We start from the raw sequence: 18,701 nt of genomic DNA on the forward strand, positions 1-18,701 counted from the left end.
CTCAAGTACTGTACTAAAGTAGAATTTTGAGAGACTTGTACTTTACCTTTTGCTATTTTTTTTTGCTACTTTGTACTTCTACTCCACTAAATCGTGTACTTTTACTCTACTGAATTCATTTAGTACCTTACAGTAAGTTACCTTGCACATTCTGTTTAATGATGTAAAATACACAAAAAATAAGACTTTAGTTACTACACCTGGGGTAAAATCCACGAGCTACCCTGCAGCATAACATAGCACAAAATAACAACTATGAAATAGGCCACTCATTAATAGATGAACAATTGTGATACAATTACCTACTTACTCACTTTATCACCTAGTTACTTCTTTACTTACTTACTTACTTACTTACTGACATATACTTTACTATTAATTAAGTCCATCCAGCCATCCACTCATTCATAAATGTAGCTCTTATTATTAAGCAGTTGCCTGATGATAGATACAGAGGTGATAAGAGGAAACTCCTTATGCAGTTGATCACTGCCAGAAACACATTACACATAGTAATTTGAACCAAAGAGAAAATATTGAGGTAAGCATTAAGGAATCGATGTTTTCTTTATTTCTCACAGAGTTAATAAAAACAGGAGATTTCATATGAATATGGCATTGGCAATGTATGAAAAGTGGCAATAACACGTTAAACAAAACCACCATTTTGATAAATATTTGCTACAATATAATACAGTATTTACTATTTACAATTTGTTTTAGTCTAGGTATTTACAAAATACACAATACATAAAACAATTGTGCTTAAAGCACACATGAGCTATTGCACATTTCTTTATTTACATCTTACATAGGTCTGGATATGCAGGTGTACATACAGTATGTGACCCTCTGCCTGTATTTTATGTGAATGATGAAGTAGACATCATAAATGCGCAAATAAAGTAAATATTGCATTACATTGTAAACATTAAAAAAACATCCTTTCCGTCCTTTTGTATTTTCTACATTTTCAATAGCTTATACTAATGGATCACCTTTTCTATCCTTACTAAGCAAATATGTAATATTTGTCTCAACCCTTAAACATTAGAGTCTAAAAGCTTCTAACCCCTCCCAAAGAGACTCAGCTGTGCTTGTTTGAGGCCATTCAGTCATAGGAAGAGAACGTCTCTCTTTTTTTCCCCTTTAGTTTATAGGTTGTATATTTTATAGTCGTTTCCAACACATTTGGTTTGAAAATCTCATTCCCTGAGTTAAACACTAAATATTTACATAATGTGGGCTCGTTGAGTCCTTTCAGCCGTGGCCTGGGTTTGAATCCTACCTGTGGCCCTTTGCTGCATGCCCTCCCCTCTCTCTCCTGTTTATCTTCAGCTATACTAAAAAAGGCAAAAGCCCTTGAAAATGGAAATATTGTTCTAAAAAGGGAACAGCTCTTTTTTGAAACTTATTTTGTGCCATTCTTGTTGTCTTTCTCTTTATTTGTATCTTTCTCTGCCTTTTCTTTTTCAGCTTTCTTCTTCTCCTTCTTTTTCTCATCCTTGATCTCCTTGTATCTCCACTTGGGAAGTTCCAGGAAACCTTTTTCTTTCTTCTTCTTTTTCTTCTTTTCTTTCTTTGGTGTTGCATTTGAAGGCCTGACGATGTCGATCTTTGGGATGCATCCAGACGGGAACACGCTGTTTTTTCTTGCCATACTGCGGGGAATAAATGCTGTAGTGACTTTTGTCGCGAGCACGCTGCCCCGCCGGTCGCCCTCAGCACAGCACATCATTGAGGAGCACTCAGCAGACTGGATTGTGGGATTGATGTGTGATACTGAGCCGTTGTTGTGGCACACTGATCTCTCTTCTAATTCCTTATCTGGGTGTTTCTTCACCAGCTCTGGCACAGCTAGGCGTCTCTTCCCCAGCTCAGGGGGGCTTGTAGGGCAGAGTGGACGGCATCCAATGGAAATGAGTGGACTGTGGACACAGGTGGTCATGAGCACCATGTTGTCCAAGGCCCCGTTGTCCTCGGGCTCACGAGGTATTCTGAATGAGTTTTTGATCCGCTGGCTGATTTTCTCCCTGGTACTTTTCCCCGTTTTGGCCTTAGCTACCCTCTCGTTGAGCTCAGGCCACTCAGGGATATAAGCCTCACAGAACTGCACAGCTTTTGGTCGCATAGTAAGGCGCCGGAGACGCTGCAGGGTCTCATAGCGCCCTGTTTTCAGTGCCCAGTCCTGAGAGCTTTTTCCTCTTGTGGAGTCTACTGCATCTATGTCAGCACCTGCAATATAGAAGGTGGACTTAATGAATTACAAAGTCAAGGGTTCATTTAACTCTGAAAAGAAAAAATCTATTCTTTTTTAGTGCTATTCTGAACTGCAAAGACCACCTTCTTTATGGCGGACATTTTGGCATGTCAAAGCAGGTGCTATTAATCAAATGAATGATAGCTTTATTTCAGATCATACCAGTAAGCTAGAATGCACAAACCCAGGACCCTAACATTGAAACACTTAATTGAATGCAGCCATTTAAAATGATTTAAAAGGCTTATTAACATAACCATACTGTATAGGCCTTCTTTACAGAAAACATTTGACATGTTACAGTGGGAAAAGGATAAGGATGTGGTACAGGTAACATTAACTAGGGACCGACTCAATCTGTCACCATTTTTAATTACCCGGCAAAGTCCTGGCAGGACCTTGACACTAAAGGTCATAAATGGAATTCAGTTTTTATTAAGGTTATGATTGACAGCTTTGCTCTACCCACTCTAACATGTTGAAATGTCTTCTTTGGAAAAGGCAGAGGCATGACTGTCAGGTCGGAGAAATTATGAATGACATTTTTGAAGTTCTCTTTTACATTAAACATACTAGAAGATTCATTATTTAATCATGCAAATAAACAGTAGATTAATCAATAAAGTAAACATTCATAACTTGCAGTCCTACTGGAATGTTAAACAATAAATTATGAATGGCAGAGATTTTAGGAGACGTGTGCAATCTACAAATAGCTCTGCATGGGGTTAATCTACAACCAGCCTGAAGACTTGTAAATCAGTGGTTACTGGAGGATAAGTTTTAGATGTGATAATGTCCTCAGAAGGATCCTTTAAGCCGCTCAGTGTCACTGGCACACTCACTCGCTGACAATTATCTGGCTCCAAATACACAAACGGATAAACAGATAAACCGTGCGCTCAGCTATTCTCACCTGCAGAGCTATAACTGTTATTTAAGGTTGCCCTGGTTAATCAGCTAATGTCAGGGTATTAAAAAGGAGATCCAATAATATCATATATATATATATTGTCAAAAGTCAAACATTGTTTTTATTGATTGACGAAGATCAGAGAAAAATAGTGTTTAAAAAAGTTGCGCCTTAAGTGTCTAAATATAATTTTTTAAATGTCCAGAAGTGTCTGAGTTGTATGATTTATAAATCTATGAATATGCAGTATAAAATCACCTCTTAACGTCTAATTAAAATAAAAGTATTGGTATGATGCCAGCAATTCCTATATTTTCCTGTAACTTTGAAGACATAATGAAAAACATCTATCAAGTTTCTCAAGGCTCTTATGAAAAGAAATAGGATTTTATCCAAAACACTTACCAGCCATGACGAGGGCAGCCACTACGTCAGTGCGGCCGGTCATAGCCGCTTTGATGAGTGCTGTGAAACCTCGACAATCCCTTACTTCAGTGTCTATGCCAGAATAGTAGTTTAGAAGAAACATGACAGTGTTGATATGACCTGCAGGGAAAAACACAGAATTCAGAGATCTGTTCAGCAGTGAGTCAGAAAATGTATGACTTTTGAAATAATGCTGGTTGGATCAAATTCAGTATTTGGTCCAGTTTGTGGATTTAGACACATGCATTTGAAGTGAGTGCATTCATTAAAACATATTCTAGTTTTTAGCTATAAAAGTTGCAGTGAATATATTTCATAGTAAATACAATTACATTTGAAAAGAAATAACAGCACAAAGTAAAAATTAATCGTAAGGAAAGAATAATCGCAAAACAAAAACCTTTTGGGTCTGCTAAATATTGGAGTTCATTTGATTTTCTTTAATGGTTTTGCCAATTCATAATTTTTTGGAGATGTCATTTTTCAAAAGTAGTCACATAACACATCTGTATGATTAAAAGTTTAAAATGGATGTAAGTTTATTATATAAGCTGCCACTCAATCCTACACACTGGACCTAAGGCTTTTAATTGTTTTTTTAAGTCTTAAAATTCACATTATGTTGTATATGGGATGTGCTATTGTCAAGTTACACCTTAATTATGTTGTACTTTCCATGTTTATCCCTCTGAACTTAAACTTTGTTTTGTTAATGTGTGTGTAGGGGGGACCACCTGCTTGGGATGCGATCATCAGAGCAGTGTTGCCTTCGTTGTCCTGCTGATTTATGTCAATATAGGGACAGGTGTAGAGTCCATACACAATATCAACGAAACCTTTGCAGCAAGCCAACATCAAGCCATTCTGTTGGGGATTGACAACGATAATGATAAATGACAGTGTTTGTGTTTAAGACAATGTGAGCTATATTTACAGATTCTGAATATACACACTAATGAATGAGACTCTCACCCAGCCGTTGATGTCCAGCTCTGAGGCCTCCTCTTTTGTGACCCCTCTCTCCAGAATTCTTCTCAGAGCAAAGGGTTCGTTGCGGGCGCATGCTTGATATAGTGTCGGCTCCCCGCGGCTGTCCGTCCTCTGCAGCGTGTAGTCTGGGAGCACCGAGTCGTCAGAGAGGATGCTGTCTGATTCCGACTCGCTCCCCAACAGAGACTCATCGTCCTCATCTGGGTCGGAGCCCATGTGGGGGTCGTACGCTGCGGTGGCCATCTTCCAAGAGCAGGACAGGTGAGACTATGGTGTTTCCGTTGACTACATCTACAAGAAAGTCGAAATCAGAAATGAGTCATGCACAAAGTACTTGAAATTGTCTTTAGCAACTCAAGTCAAATCAGCTGCAACCTAGAGATAGGAAACTCAGAAATGATGATGGTTTTCATCCTGAAGACTACACATAATAACTAGTTAAAATCCTCTCCTTATTGTAGACGTGGAGTAATTGGTGAAACACACCATGATGTTTCTGAAAGGATCCAGATCTGTCAAAAACTCTGCTTATTATATTGAAGAAGTGAAAGCATGAGTCTGTCAGTCAGGGATTAGGAGTGTGTTATTTGTGTATCACGGAGTGGGTGTGGTTGTATGAGCTCAGTGTGCCTCAGTGTTGAGTAACGGGATCAGCATCTAAAAGCCCTGCTGAACACAGGGGGGCTAAATGAGGAACAGCCCACTTCAGAATAACTTCAGTCACATGTGGTCCTGCTCAACTCGTGTTTTTATGTTACTGAGTTCTGAAGGCAACATAACTGTTAAAACTATGACAACTGTAATGCAGTTGATATTTATGTAATTGTGTGTCACATGCAAGTGTTTCCACTCCACACGTTGTTTTTATGACACTGAAAAAAAGCTAACAAAATTATGATTTGGTAAAATTCCAAATGTATAAAGAGCATCACTGACAGTGGTTTTCCAGATATTGACATGACACACACATCAGCCATGTTGTACAGGAAAGCACATGTTGAGAGTCTTACAGGTCATGTCACATGTCAATAAAACTCACAATTATTTTCATCATCGATTAATGTACTTTTTTAATCTTTAGGTTAATATTCAAATAAATAAGAACAGTGAACAGCAGGAACATAATATATTTGAGATGCTGAAAAAAGCTTTTTCTACCAATTTAGCTTAAAATGACTTTTGACATTTAATCTAATTTCTAAATTCTTTGCCGATTAATTTCTTGTTGCAGCTCAAATGTTTTATTTCATAGACCAATGTTCATTTTCCATCAGTCAAGATTGTTCTGACATTCACTATGATCAAATAAACTGGTATATGAATATAAGTAATACACACTCACCATAAAGGGTCATCAATCAGCTGTAAAAGAAGATCAGTTTCCTCAGTGTCTGTCACAACACTGTGACTTCTGACTTCCTCCAAAACTCCCACTATGTTTTCAGCTCAGTCGAGAAGTCACAGTTTCCCTTTCGGCCTGTACATAGAGCTACTTTACCAATTTCCATCCCACATGTTGACGTGTTGACATAACGGAGAGGAGGAGTCTTTGAGATGCAGTTTGTTCTCCTGTGCTCAGCTCATCCCACTTACAACAGCTTAATGGAGAGGATTACTTTGTGATCATGGCAGTATACATCTTTTCAGCACAGCACCAGTGTGTCTTCAACCTGCAAACCTGTTTGTTTAATTGGCTAAACTAAAGAAAGATTCACGAGGTTCCATGACATCTTACCTCACTTTATTTGATGCATTTGAAAAACAAGTTAATTCCAATGTGTTAAACTGATGAAGGACCACAGACAACAAAGCTTAGAGGAGGAATAACAATCAATTACAATGATATGTAATGTAATGTAATTATCAACCCCACATGATTGTCTATCAAATATGAGAAAGACAGGCAAAACATATATATTTCATCATCTATTAATCTGCTGATTATCACATCATCTGATAACTTTATTTTTAAAGTCCAAAACCCAAATATATTCAACTAATCGACTAGTCTATGAACTGTTACACTTCTAATGTGGACAAATATTTATAATAATAATATATTTACGTGGACAAAAATCTGTCCTTTTCTGTTCTGTTCAAAACAGAAACCACAAACAGTTTTTAGTATTTATTCTTTATTTAATACAAGTGTAAATGTATAACATGTTAACTGTAAACTGCTTGGATCAGAGGAATCTATTTAATTACGACTGATTAGCAGGCAATGAAATCTCTTCAGAGGTGAACAGATGGCCGGATTACAGACTCAAAAGTTAAAAAAGCAACAAGTCGCTCCACAGAACAGAGGGTCAAGATGTTTCTCTGATTTACCACAGGGGGGGGATCTCTCACACAATTCACACGCCTCTGATCGCAGATGTTAAAGTTTGGTCCCAATAGAGTGAAACTGATGAGCCGTTATACATGCGTCCTGAATATCAGGAATGTACAAACCGCATATTTAAATATAAAAATGTGTCCCGTTCCATGTAGTGAGGTTTAAAAGATTTAAATATATTTCTGGTTTTAGGACGTTTAGTGCATCATTGGTTGAGTGTAGGATGTCAAATAAAAAGGTAAAAAAAAATGAAAGGGACTGATAACAAATAATCAATTTCTGTTTCTATTTCTATAAATGACAAATAAATCAAGGAAATCATATAGGCAGTCCGAGCTGCTCTATTTCAAGTTTTGGGAGGTAGTTCAAACTCCTGCTTTGGGAATAGTCGCAGACTGAAATTAGCCCATGGGAGCTGTGGGACGTGGCTGGACCTGTTGGGACAGATTGACCCCTCCTTATATCCAGAAGGGCCTTAGGACAGATCCCAGTGCAGCTGAACAGCTGTCCTCATCTGCCCGCAGGAGAACCTGGTGCAGAGCAGAGGTTAGATTTGACTTCTCTTCTGTTTGACGTCAAGCAGTTCGACAGAGATCCTTCTTCTAGAGCTTCTTAACCTCTGTCTGACTTTTGGTGATTAAACTAAAGGATCAGGCATGCATGCTTAAATTAGTCAAGAAAACTGAACAAAATAACCGGGAAGAACAAAAAGAAAGGATACAGAAGCAAAATGAAGACATTGGCAAAAGTGCAAGGGAGGACTGAACAACTTCTAGGATACAGGGTTGATAAAGTGAGTGTCTGATGGAAACACCTCAATTCTTGGGGGCTACACAATGATTTTTCATAAAAGGAAATTGTGTGACACGCAATGCAGTATTAACCATGTTTAATAACACAAAACAAGAGAAAGTACGATTGTTGTTTGCATGCTTAAACTTCTACCTGCATTTGTTTGTGTAAAATGATCTTAACCTTGATTTGGTCAAATATTTCCCTCCATGCAGATTAGAAAAATGTAGACCTGTTAATTAGATATGAATAATGTCTAAACTTTTAGTTTGTTTTTAAATAAGAAATGCTATCCGAAACTATAATCTGAGTATTGTCAAATGAGTTTAAGTTTTCATTCAGTTCATGTGCTCCTCTTTTAATAACAACAAGGTGAATAGTTTAGTCCATCAAAATCAAACAAGCTGCAGAATCTTTTCTAATATACGCTTTACATTTTTGAGAAATGTGTTTCTGTGGTAGTAACCAGGAGAGAAAAAACAAGCCCTTTTAAAAACAAAAAACCAAGCTATTCTTAAAACTGCATCAGACAGTGATTTGATGTCGTCAGTTTAGTCCTCTCAGAGGAATTCCTCTGATAAGATAAGAAACCAGTCGGAGAAAATAGGAGAGGGGTGGAGAGAGAGGTTAACTGGTATAATTATATAGCTCAAACCCTCTTTCTGTTCGATTGAACTCACCCTTCATTCGTCAAACTAATTTAACACAGCTAAAAAGAAGGTTTTATAATGGGGGAAGGTGTTTTTTTATTAAAATGAGGTGAATCTGTCTTTTGTTTAAGGTTTCAGACACCAGCCGGGAGAAACTCTTGTCAGAAGAAAATCCGGACATCAAGACGCCGGCTGCTGCAGGCAGAGGTAAAACCATGACAGTGAAACACTGTGTGCATCTCTTATGTCACAAATCACGCAATCAAATAAGACTTCAAAACACTTTGCAGACAAAACATCACAGATAAATATACATCTTTTACTTTTAAAAGCAACACAAAACACAAAAATACCCAAAACATTATCCTAATGATTAAATGGTGGCTAACTAAGTGCGTGCACACTCACTACACATGCATGAACATACAGTAATCCGACATTGTGGAGAGATCAGTGCCTTTCAGCTCACATGGATCATCATGCCAGCAGAGTTTTTAAAGGCTTAACACGATGGCCAAGAGAGCAAGAGCATTTTCATATTTTTGTAGCTGTAATCTGTCCTCAGTGGATTGAGATTCCAGGGTTGTGTTGGTCGATCTGTGACGCAGATTTATGCTTATCTATCTGTGTGCATGGAGCTGTTTAATAAACATGTGCCTTATAGAAACAGCAGCTCTGTAATAGTCCGATTCTTCTCTTACTATCATTTATACTTTGCTCATTACTGTTATTGTTTGTGTTTGGGTTCGTATGAGTTTATGGTGAAATCTGCTTGAATCAAAGCGCCTGCCACGAGCTTGGACAGCTGCGCTCAGAAGATCATCTAGTGGTGAATGCTTAATCTTGGTTTTGAGATTAAATCGGTCTGCCTCCATCCTGCCAGCTCAGTTTGCTGCGTGTGTGATATATGCACGTTGGTTTTTCTACAGCAGAGGAAATGTTTTACCTGTAGTGACGAAGAAGAGCAGACTTCTGCCTTCTTGATGAGAGAGGGAAGTTCTTTACCAGCTGAAAAAAAGCATGGATAAAAGATTATCTTTGTTGATCCGATTTGATTCATAATTGTAGTGCAAGTACAATATCATCTGCATAACTGGGGTCACTTTTAGTTTTAGTGAAAAGTGGTACACAGTAGGGCTGCTCAATTAATCGTATTTTAATCGCAATTACGATTTTGGCTCGCAACGATTATGAAAACAACATAATCGAAATAAAACGATTTTTCTCTTTTTTATTGGTTTTTCAGTTGAATTATACTTAAAGTTTTTTTCAATAAATGGATGTTTTCAAAGTAAATGGATAATCGCTTTTAATAATCGTGATATCAATTACTGGCCCAAATAATCGAGATTATGATTTTTGCCATAATCGAGCAGCCCTAGTACACAGTCAGTTCCATACGGACAGTGGCATGGTTTTTGTGCACACATACCTGATTTGGTTGTCTAAGATGTTTACGAAAGAGTAGAGGTCAAGTCAATTTCACAGAGAGGTTTTTAGAAATTCCTCTAAAATGAGTGTATGACTACTGGTAACTCCTCAGTGCAGTTTGCATAATGTTGATTGTTGATGGCTTGCTCGACTAAAGAGGGGTCATCCAAGCAAACCCCTCAGATTTAACTTTAAATACTTCTACATGTCCTTGCTTGGGACAATATGTACAGTCCCTAAAGCACACAAGGACATTTCATTTAAATGTGTTTTATTTATGTATAAGAGTTAAAAAAAAATACACCTGGAAACTCAGCAAGATGGCATGACAATACAACCTCAATAAAGCTAAAAACATTAAAAAAACACGACTCATATTGGAAACACACACACAACATGCATCTTTTACAAAAGAGAAAGTTTGTTTATTTTACGGAAAAACTCCAAAGATTGCAACAACACTAAAGATCTTAACGCCACAGGGCGATCGCTGAGAAGACAGGCTAAAGAGAGAGAGGAGAGGGATCCGAAGGGGAGGGGACTGAGAGGAGGTGGGGCTGGAAACAGATGCTCTCACAGCAGTACAGCATGTTAGCCAACCCGCCCCCCCCCTCTCATCACAACCCCTCCCATTCACTGCCTCTGTCGCTCCCTCTCTTACGTTGGGACCCTCTCGTAATCTGCCCACACAGAGAGGCTCGAGAGGAGAACGTCTCTCTGGATTTCTCCCCTGTTATTTCTTAAATCATGGGACATAAAACTGCCTTTTTTTGTTTTTGTCTCAGGGGATTACTCAGATTTGGATTATGACTGTGGAATACTTTTCCTCTCATCTCCTCCGGGTATTACCACAGGAATAGTTGTGTGTATGTGGTCTTGTGTGTCCATCCAGCATGATGCCTGCTTCTGATAGTCTTGAGTGCAGCGGCAGCAGTGGATCATCATGAGAGGGGGTCAGCACCAGCGAGGGTGTGGGTGTCAGCACCTGTTCAGGAAACTGCTCGGCAAATGTGGCTGCTGCTTTGTTCGAGTGAGAGGTACGTTCAGGCTCTTCACGAGGGATTTTACTGTAGTTGTTCTCTGACTGTGGAGTAGAGTTTTTTATGGGGTTATTTGTGTTGCTTTTAACTTACGTTTTCCAGTGTTGGAATATGAACTTGGTTGTTATGTATCAGCTGAAGTTTCTCTGAGTCATTGTGAAATCCAAAGAATCTTTCGTTTTTTGCAAACTTATTTTAATGCATGATTATTGTCATTGTGCATGTCATAATGAGAGGTCAGTAACATTAAATATCTAGAAAAAATTAATTATGGGAATAAAACTTCCTGCTGTATGTCCTTCATGATCACAGCATTATTCAGGATAACATAATGAAGAATAAAAACAATTATTCACTGTACAGGATGTATAAAGGGACACAAATGGAACAAATATCAAACAAGTGCTTGGGTGGAGATCATGCTTTTTTAAAGAAATACTTAAATTACTGAATTGGGGCCGATAAACCAGTCATTAATGTTTTGCATTTACACTGTAGATGCAAAAAAAGCTTAAATATACTCTCTGTATCAGCTGTTAAACACTACTTCTACCCTTTCCATACACAATGGATTCATCCCTTAGCTAAGCTCACATTAGCTTCCAGATGTGGTTTCTAGTCTTCCTAAGGGTCCAGGCTAATATTAGAATCTTAATGTATGCACTATTATGGTTGTATTTGTTTAGTGGTTGTAAAAATGGTTAGGATGTACAGCACCACATAAATGGCTATAGTGTTGCTAGCAAATATAGTGCTTCAGCTTGTCAGAGATCATATGGACATGAAAGTAGCATTATCATTGTGACATTTATGCACAATGGCTAGACCACTGTTTTGAGTGTTTTTTGCGAAACGCTAAATTTGGAATGTTGATCATGTCTCCAGCAGAAACGAGAAAGGGCTGAGCAATGGGTATACTTCTTAAAATAAACTCCATGAAACACCAAAAGATACTTTAAATAGTGAGCTCCAAGTGGCAGTATTGTTTGTTAACTGAAAACAAGGCAGCCACAGTCATTCATTTCTTCGTCAAAACAAATTTGACAGTAAATCATCTGATTTACTCTGTTGATGTAAAACAGACACAAACATTGATTCATGTTTGAACAAAAATCAGTGAAAGGGTCACATCTGGACCGCTGCAGTCTATGAATATGCTTCTGATCACTGATCCTCTGAAACACAGGAATCAATGAGATACTGTCTCGATATCCCGCTCCCTAACCAAAGACTCAGAGACCCCCGACACACACACACACACACACACACACACACACACACACACACACACACACACACACACACACACACACACACACACACACACACACACACACACACACACACACACACACACTTTTGAACATGCACACACATAGACACAAACACATCCTATTACGGCCTGTCCCTTAAATCCTCTGTTGGTCCAGTTGTTGGGGAGTGATTACACAGCCGCTCTTGTCTGAGCTGCTCTGACCGACCCTGCAAATAGACGTGTTGAATATTTTAAAATGATTCAAGACGCCTTGCTTTTATTTTTTTCAAAATGCTTAGCATAACATTTTACATACTTTAATTTGGGCCACAATGTGGTGTCAGGTGTTTTCTTCACATTTGACTCTGCTTTTGTTTAAAGAAGCTAAGCAGTTACGGTCAGGATTGCACCGCCTCTCTTTTTTTGTTCTTCTCTTCTTCCCACCTTTTCTCTTCCTGACGTTGCAGGAATGCTATTTTTGGAGAGCTCTTTTTTCTTTCATTTTCAAGTGTTGTTTTTATGCATTTTGGGGGCTATGTTTGGCACAATGTCCAACAGCTATTTATAAAGGCAGAGAAACACCTCCAGATAAAGTATGTTTAGGGGTACTTGCTTGGAAATGTAGTCCTGCCAAAAAGATCTGACTGTCTCATCCCACATACATCACTGTGGCTCAGGAACTTCCATGACTAACATCCATTAGTCCACCAGTGTGTGTGAAGTCATTGCTGCCAGTATGTGAAGAAGTAAACATGATGACTAACAGGAACAAATGTGTTTAGTACCTCAGAGCTCCTTCATAAACAGAGGCTTATCTGGAAGTCAAGCTCAAATTTGGTGGTTTGCTGGAATATTTGTTGCTTGCCTGATCTACATTTGAACCCGATTTGCATGAAGTGGTGTGAAATGTTACATTTCCACATTAAGAAGTTCTAATAACAACTAGACCAATGTTGTATATTTTGTTGAAGTGTCTCCTTTCAATATCTGTTTCAAACCTAAAGACATCTGTTAAGATTCAGCCAAACAACGTAACAGAAACACTGATTTCTAACTTGAACCTGCTTCATTTATTATTTTCACTGTTTCAATTACCAGGTCTGTTCATTTTGGAAATGAGGATACCTCTGTGGATAAAATGGCATCTGGTTAAGATCTCCTGAACCAATGAACCAAGAGAAGCAGAATCCAATGACAAACTCCCATGATCTCAAAGGACAGGCAAATGGCTGAACATAATACAGACAGGAAATATAGATTTAATTAAATTAAAATGCAAATTAGAATAATAATTAAATTGATAAAACAAAGAAATAAACATAATATAGGCCGATATGTATGTGCAAAATGATGAGTGTCTAAACCAGGGGTTCCCAACCTTTTTTCCCAAGGAGCCCTGCGAGGGTTTCAGCTCCGCCCGAAGGTGAGGCTGGCGCGGGAGAATACTGTATGAATTGTCGTCTAATATATAAACTTTTAATTAAAAACATGGCGAAGGTCAATCGTGATGGTAATTGTGCCGTTCCCATAATTGGCGGATCGCGACGCGCGCCCCTTTGTATGTGTGCCCACAACGACACACACACATCACTATCACATCACACCACTACACACACACACACACACAGCACACACACACACATTCACTACTATCACTATCGACCATCACTTCATAGCGCGGGTGTGGCTCTGTTATTCTAGCTCCCTCATGTTGAGCGGCGGTCGCGGGTGGGTAGACTTAAAAGTTTAAGGTCAAAGTTTAGAAAGCACTCAAAAAGCTAAAACTACTGTCACAAAAACTGGTGTTGTGTAGTAGCTGTATGAATGTGACAGTTTTTATTTTATGAGGTATATATTATTTAAAGGAGCACTATTTGGAGTGACTGGTGTATGGTTATGGACCGCGGTAGTATATTGGATTCTTCTCTGTCTGCTATGAAGTAATATTGTAAGACGCCTGCCAAGTGGAATACTAATTTCACAAAGACAGAAGCGAAGAGACACAATGCTCAAAGTAAGATCCGCGATTGTTGTCCGATTTGATCAGTGCTTTAATGTGGATTTCAAAAGGTCAGTATGTAATAATCTATCCAAAATGGAGGGAGTTTATTCCGATCTGATCGCGTAGCCAACTTGTGACATAATAATCCAACTGAACCAGCCGATGCGACAATGACTATGTTTGAAAATGCCCGCTGCTGAATCCAGACAAGCTCTGCTTTGGACGACTTTACTGGGTTCATGAAGAAACCATTTCTATAAAAATACATGAATTCATATCACTTCTTGCTCGTCTTATGTTCTGCTTAAGTCAGCTTACTTAACTTGAAATGTGCGTATTTCATATTTAAGATTATTATCCATATTTCTTTTGTATTGTGCTTATTGTCAGTGTAGGATCAAGGCTTTTAGCGTATCAATGTGTAGTCATGTTTACTTGATACTATATATGTAAAAAGGTTTGGGAGGATGACTGCGCGAATTCTAAGGACCACTATGGTGACGTTGATGGTTATGTACCCGTATTAATTAATATGGATTCACGTGTATGATAAATTAAAGACGGCGAAGTGAATAATACAAGGATTATACTGTTTAAACACATGCTCAAGGTAGCCGATTTTGCCTAGTGTCTGCTTGTGAATTCACAGAGCTACAATGAATCACACACAACCTGCAGTCGCAGACGCGATCTGATCAGAGCGACTGTGACAATAATCCAACGTGAACCAAGCAATGGACAATGACTATGTTTTAAAAAGTGCGCTAATCCAGACAAGCCTGGTTTGGACACTTTACGGCAGAAGAAACATTTCTTATAAAATAAGGAATTATACATTTCTGTCTCTTTTGCCTAATAGCTCTAACTGAATTTGTATTCAAAGTTAATTAATCATTCTTTCGTATGTGTTATTGTCATGTAGAGACAAGGCTTTTAGTGACAATGATGTATTGTGTTACAATTATATGTAAAAAGGTTGGGAACCACTGGTCTAAACCATATTCTATTTATTTATTTTTAAATAACAAAAATAGATAATAGATATAATGAATACTTACATGTAAGGGTTGTTTGTGGTGGTGAACTCACAGATACATATCACACTCAACTCTGCAGTCCCCAGAGTTTTTGAGAGTCTTTCAGCTCATTATTTTGCTTTGGAAATCATTTCCCAAACAGCAGGCAGCTGTTTTCAGAAAAAAGAAAGGCTTTGATATACAGTACCTTCTTAATATGTATCATTCTCTTCTTCCTCTTCCTTTGACCTTAACATGACCTTCAGTGGGGGGACATGGGGTGGGCTGAGACATTTTTTGAACAGCAAACAACAACATTGAGGGATGAACACAATCAACAGCCCGCTGTGCTTTGGGGAAAAGGAAGTGATGTCATGAGGGGTAGATATCCTGCCACTCTGTGAAAACTGTTACTGGGTCTTCAAGCAGGATGTATTTATACGTAATGTGAAGCAACATTTATCATAAATATTCTTGTCATAATTTACAGCAAATGCAATCTACCGCTTAATGGCCCAAGTCACAGATGCTAAGAGTCAAAAGAGTAAACAAACCACAGCAGACACTTGTTTTGATACCTGTACACATATGGCAACATAAATGATGGGATGTTAGTTAAGTGCATAGAGTTTACTTACTAAACCATTTTGTGATGCATTTGTTGCGGCTGGCTAGTGTGTAGCAGGTAGCCTAAGCAGTAGCAGTTAGCAGCAACAACATTGGTTGTAAGCGCTACTATTTTAAAGGTCCCATGTCATGCTTTTCTGGTTATTACCCGTCCCCTTCTGTTTTTATGCATGTAAACGGTCTGCAGAGTCACAAACCCTCAAAGTACACACTGTAGCGAGTAAAACTCTAACACAGAAAATACCTTCCCAAAACGCCTCGTTGGAGATACGTCATTGTCCATTTGATTCTTCCGGGTACGCATGATGTCAACCGTACCCGGAACGAAATGGACCAATCCGTGGAGCCGTTACGTTACGTCCGCGGTAACCGTTACGTTAAGCCCCCGCTGATTGGTCCAAATTGACCAATCCACGGACTTCCTCACACACACACACTCAGTGCAAGCAGCTCTGCTGATTTCTCCTCCCTGGCTGCAGGCTGATAACAGACAGTTGTGATCGCGGCAAAATTCTCTCTGCAGACCCATTCTCACAGCGTTTATCAACCTTTTTCTTACTCAATATCAAGCCACACTTATTGTTTTTACTTCGGCTGTGACTTTGTGTGTGCTCAGGATGAGTTTCGCTGTGTAATGCTAAACAAGGAAACAACACCTCCACGGAGCTTAGCGCGATTCCCAACGTCCCGACCAATCAGAGCACACTGTGCTCACAGGGAGGGTGGGGGCTGGAGCTACTGGAGCAACAACGAGCCGTTAAAGGCAGAGAGTGAAATTCAGTGAATTCACGTAGTTTACAGAGATGCTGTATGAGAAACCAATGTGAGTTTGGAAAATTGCACAATATAAATCTATTCTAGTAGACCTCAACAATGGAATTATGATCAGTGGAAATGGCCATGACATGGGACCTTTAAAGTAAAAAAAACAATATAGGTGCAGGTATACCCTGTTGGCAGCAGCATTTGATGTGTGGGGTGAGATACATACAGTGTACTCCGTTTGGGTGACTCGGTAAACAGGGACATTAGATGTTCTGATCCTGGTTTAACCCAGTATTCTTCCGTTTAAAAGATTAACAACAAAACTAGGTCTTATGGTTTTGTGTACTAGCGTGGGATCACGGGAGTTTGTCATTGCATTCACCTTCTTCCAGTTAGTTTTCTTTCAGAGTTCATCTTTTTTTACCAGGAAACAAACCATAGGCAGACGTCTCCTCCTCAATACAATACAAACTGACCCAGTGCTATACAAGTGAAAATACTGAATAAAGCAGTTTCATGTTTTAAAAAAAACATGTTTTAGGACTCACGAAGGCGACTCCTCTAAATCTTAAAGAGCTGGCCGCCCATGTACTCAGTAGAGGACCCCTGTTTGATTCTGTGTCATCCCTTCCCCTCCCCTTTCAAATCGGTCTCTATAATAACAGGCGCTTGTGGCCCAAAAATAATCTTTAAAAAAAGCCGCTGCAGCTATTGTTTGCTCAGCTTGTTTCTCTGATGTAATTGTTGTTAAAATGTAACTTAAAACTGGATAAACATCAAGTTATGACATATTCTGGCAGACAACCACACTGACACATGCACGTTGAGTATACGTTCCATCACAGGGGGCCAAATGAAACAGACGTAACCATTTTTAAAATTACAGAATTCTCTAGGCGTGACATTTTTTTTGGACATTTTTGGGATAATGTAAATACACAATTTGACTTATTTAGACGAAAAAAACGTTTAAAGATATTTTAATGCAGAAATGTTACATTGTACCTTTTTGAAGGTCCTCTTTCGTGTTTGGGAATTAATTCACTCATTAGTTTAATGTGGAGCAAAGTAGGTGTGTGTGTGTGTGTGTGTGTGTGTGTGTGTTTGTGTGTGTATCTGATGTGTGTATCTGCTGTGTATCTGATGTGTGTATATGATGTGTGTATCTGATGTGTATCTGATGTGTGTATATGGTGTGTGTATCAGATGTGTGTATCTGATGTGTATATGGTGTGTGTATATGATGTGTGTGTGCGCGCATTTTTTAATCTGTCACTCTCCTAGATTGATAAACTGAGTGAGTGGATGCAGACCACAAGAAAGTGGCTGATTTAGCTGTGTCGGTGTGGACTGAGAAGTGTTTTCCTTGGCAGTATTTCAACATTATGTGAAGCAAGCTTTCTAACCCCCCCAAAATAAATATGTGGCTTTTTTGCATTAATGCTAGTCTCATACAGCATCAGCATGCACAGAATAAGATCCCATACCCAAACATTTGAACATGTAAGGCTTTAGTGATGCTTACACTTTGTGAAGTGTCATCTTCCTGTTTAAAGCCCTCAATTTCTCCTGCTGCTGACCATGACCATGTACAGTGGGGAAAAAAAGGATTTAGTCAGCCACCAATTGTGCAAGTTCTCCCACTTAAAAAGATGAGAGGCCTGTAATTTTCATCCTAGGTATACCTCAACTATGAGAGACAAAAGGAGAAAAAAAAAATCCAGAAAATCACATTGTCTGACTTTTAAAGAATTTATTTGCAAATTACGGTGGAAAATAAGTATTTGGTCACCTACAAACAAACAAGATTTCTGGCTCTCACAGACCTGTAACTTCTTCTTTAAGAGCCTCCTCTGTCCTCCACTTGTTAACTGTATTAATGGCAACTGTTTGAACTCGTTATCAGTATAAAAGACACCTGTCCACAACCTCAAACAGTCACACTCCAAACTCCACTATGGCCAAGACCAAAGAGCTGTCAAAGGACACCAGAAACAAAATTGTAGACCTGCACCACGCTGGGAAGACTGAATCTGCAATAGGTAAGCAGCTTGGTGTGAAGAAATCAACTGTGGGAGCAATTATTAGAAATGGAAGACATACAAGACCACTGATAATCTCCCTCGATCTGGGGCTCCACACAAGATCTCACCCCGCGGGGTCAAAATGATCACAAGAACGGTGAGTAAAAATCCC

The 18,701-nt window shown here is 38.8% G+C and overlaps 2 protein-coding genes across 2 annotated transcripts in view; one reads left to right on the forward strand and one right to left on the reverse strand.

Moving 5' to 3' along the window:
* Window positions 1-1,318: 1,318 nt before the first annotated feature.
* LOC104941418 (ankyrin repeat domain-containing protein 33B-like) lies at window positions 1,319-5,986 on the reverse strand. Its single transcript, XM_010766519.1, has 5 exons — window positions 5,932-5,986; window positions 4,572-4,880; window positions 4,334-4,463; window positions 3,579-3,719; window positions 1,319-2,235 (listed from the first exon to the last, which is right to left on the reverse strand). The coding sequence occupies exons 2-5, from the start codon at window positions 4,830-4,832 to the stop codon at window positions 1,412-1,414; spliced, it is 1,356 nt and encodes a 451-aa protein (XP_010764821.1). The 5' UTR covers window positions 4,833-4,880; window positions 5,932-5,986; the 3' UTR covers window positions 1,319-1,411.
* Window positions 5,987-7,335: 1,349 nt separating this feature from the next.
* The window catches only part of LOC104941429 (beta-galactosidase-like), a 19,967-nt gene continuing 8,601 nt past the window's right edge, over window positions 7,336-18,701 (forward strand). The window contains exons 1-2 of the mRNA XM_010766529.1: window positions 7,336-7,473; window positions 8,501-8,576. Of these exons, the coding sequence (XP_010764831.1) occupies window positions 7,336-7,473; window positions 8,501-8,576 (214 nt within the window). The remainder of the gene's footprint in view (window positions 7,474-8,500; window positions 8,577-18,701) is intronic.

The sequence above is a fragment of the Notothenia coriiceps genome, unplaced genomic scaffold (genome assembly GCF_000735185.1).
Source record: "Notothenia coriiceps isolate Sejong01 unplaced genomic scaffold, NC01 NC01_scaffold00003344, whole genome shotgun sequence".
In the NCBI taxonomy this organism is placed as follows: domain Eukaryota; kingdom Metazoa; phylum Chordata; class Actinopteri; order Perciformes; family Nototheniidae; genus Notothenia; species Notothenia coriiceps.

Excerpts from the sequence above, each read along its gene's own strand:
- LOC104941418 (XM_010766519.1), bottom strand. The coding sequence starts at position 4,832 with ATGGCCACCGCAGCGTACGACCCCCACATGGGCTCCGACCCAGATGAG. Across the intron at positions 4,464-4,571 it reads AGCTGGACATCAACGGCTGG|AATGGCTTGATGTTGGCTTG; the intron begins GTGAGAGTCTCA and ends AATCCCCAACAG. Across the intron at positions 2,236-3,578 it reads GGCTGCCCTCGTCATGGCTG|GTGCTGACATAGATGCAGTA; the intron begins GTAAGTGTTTTG and ends TCTATATTGCAG.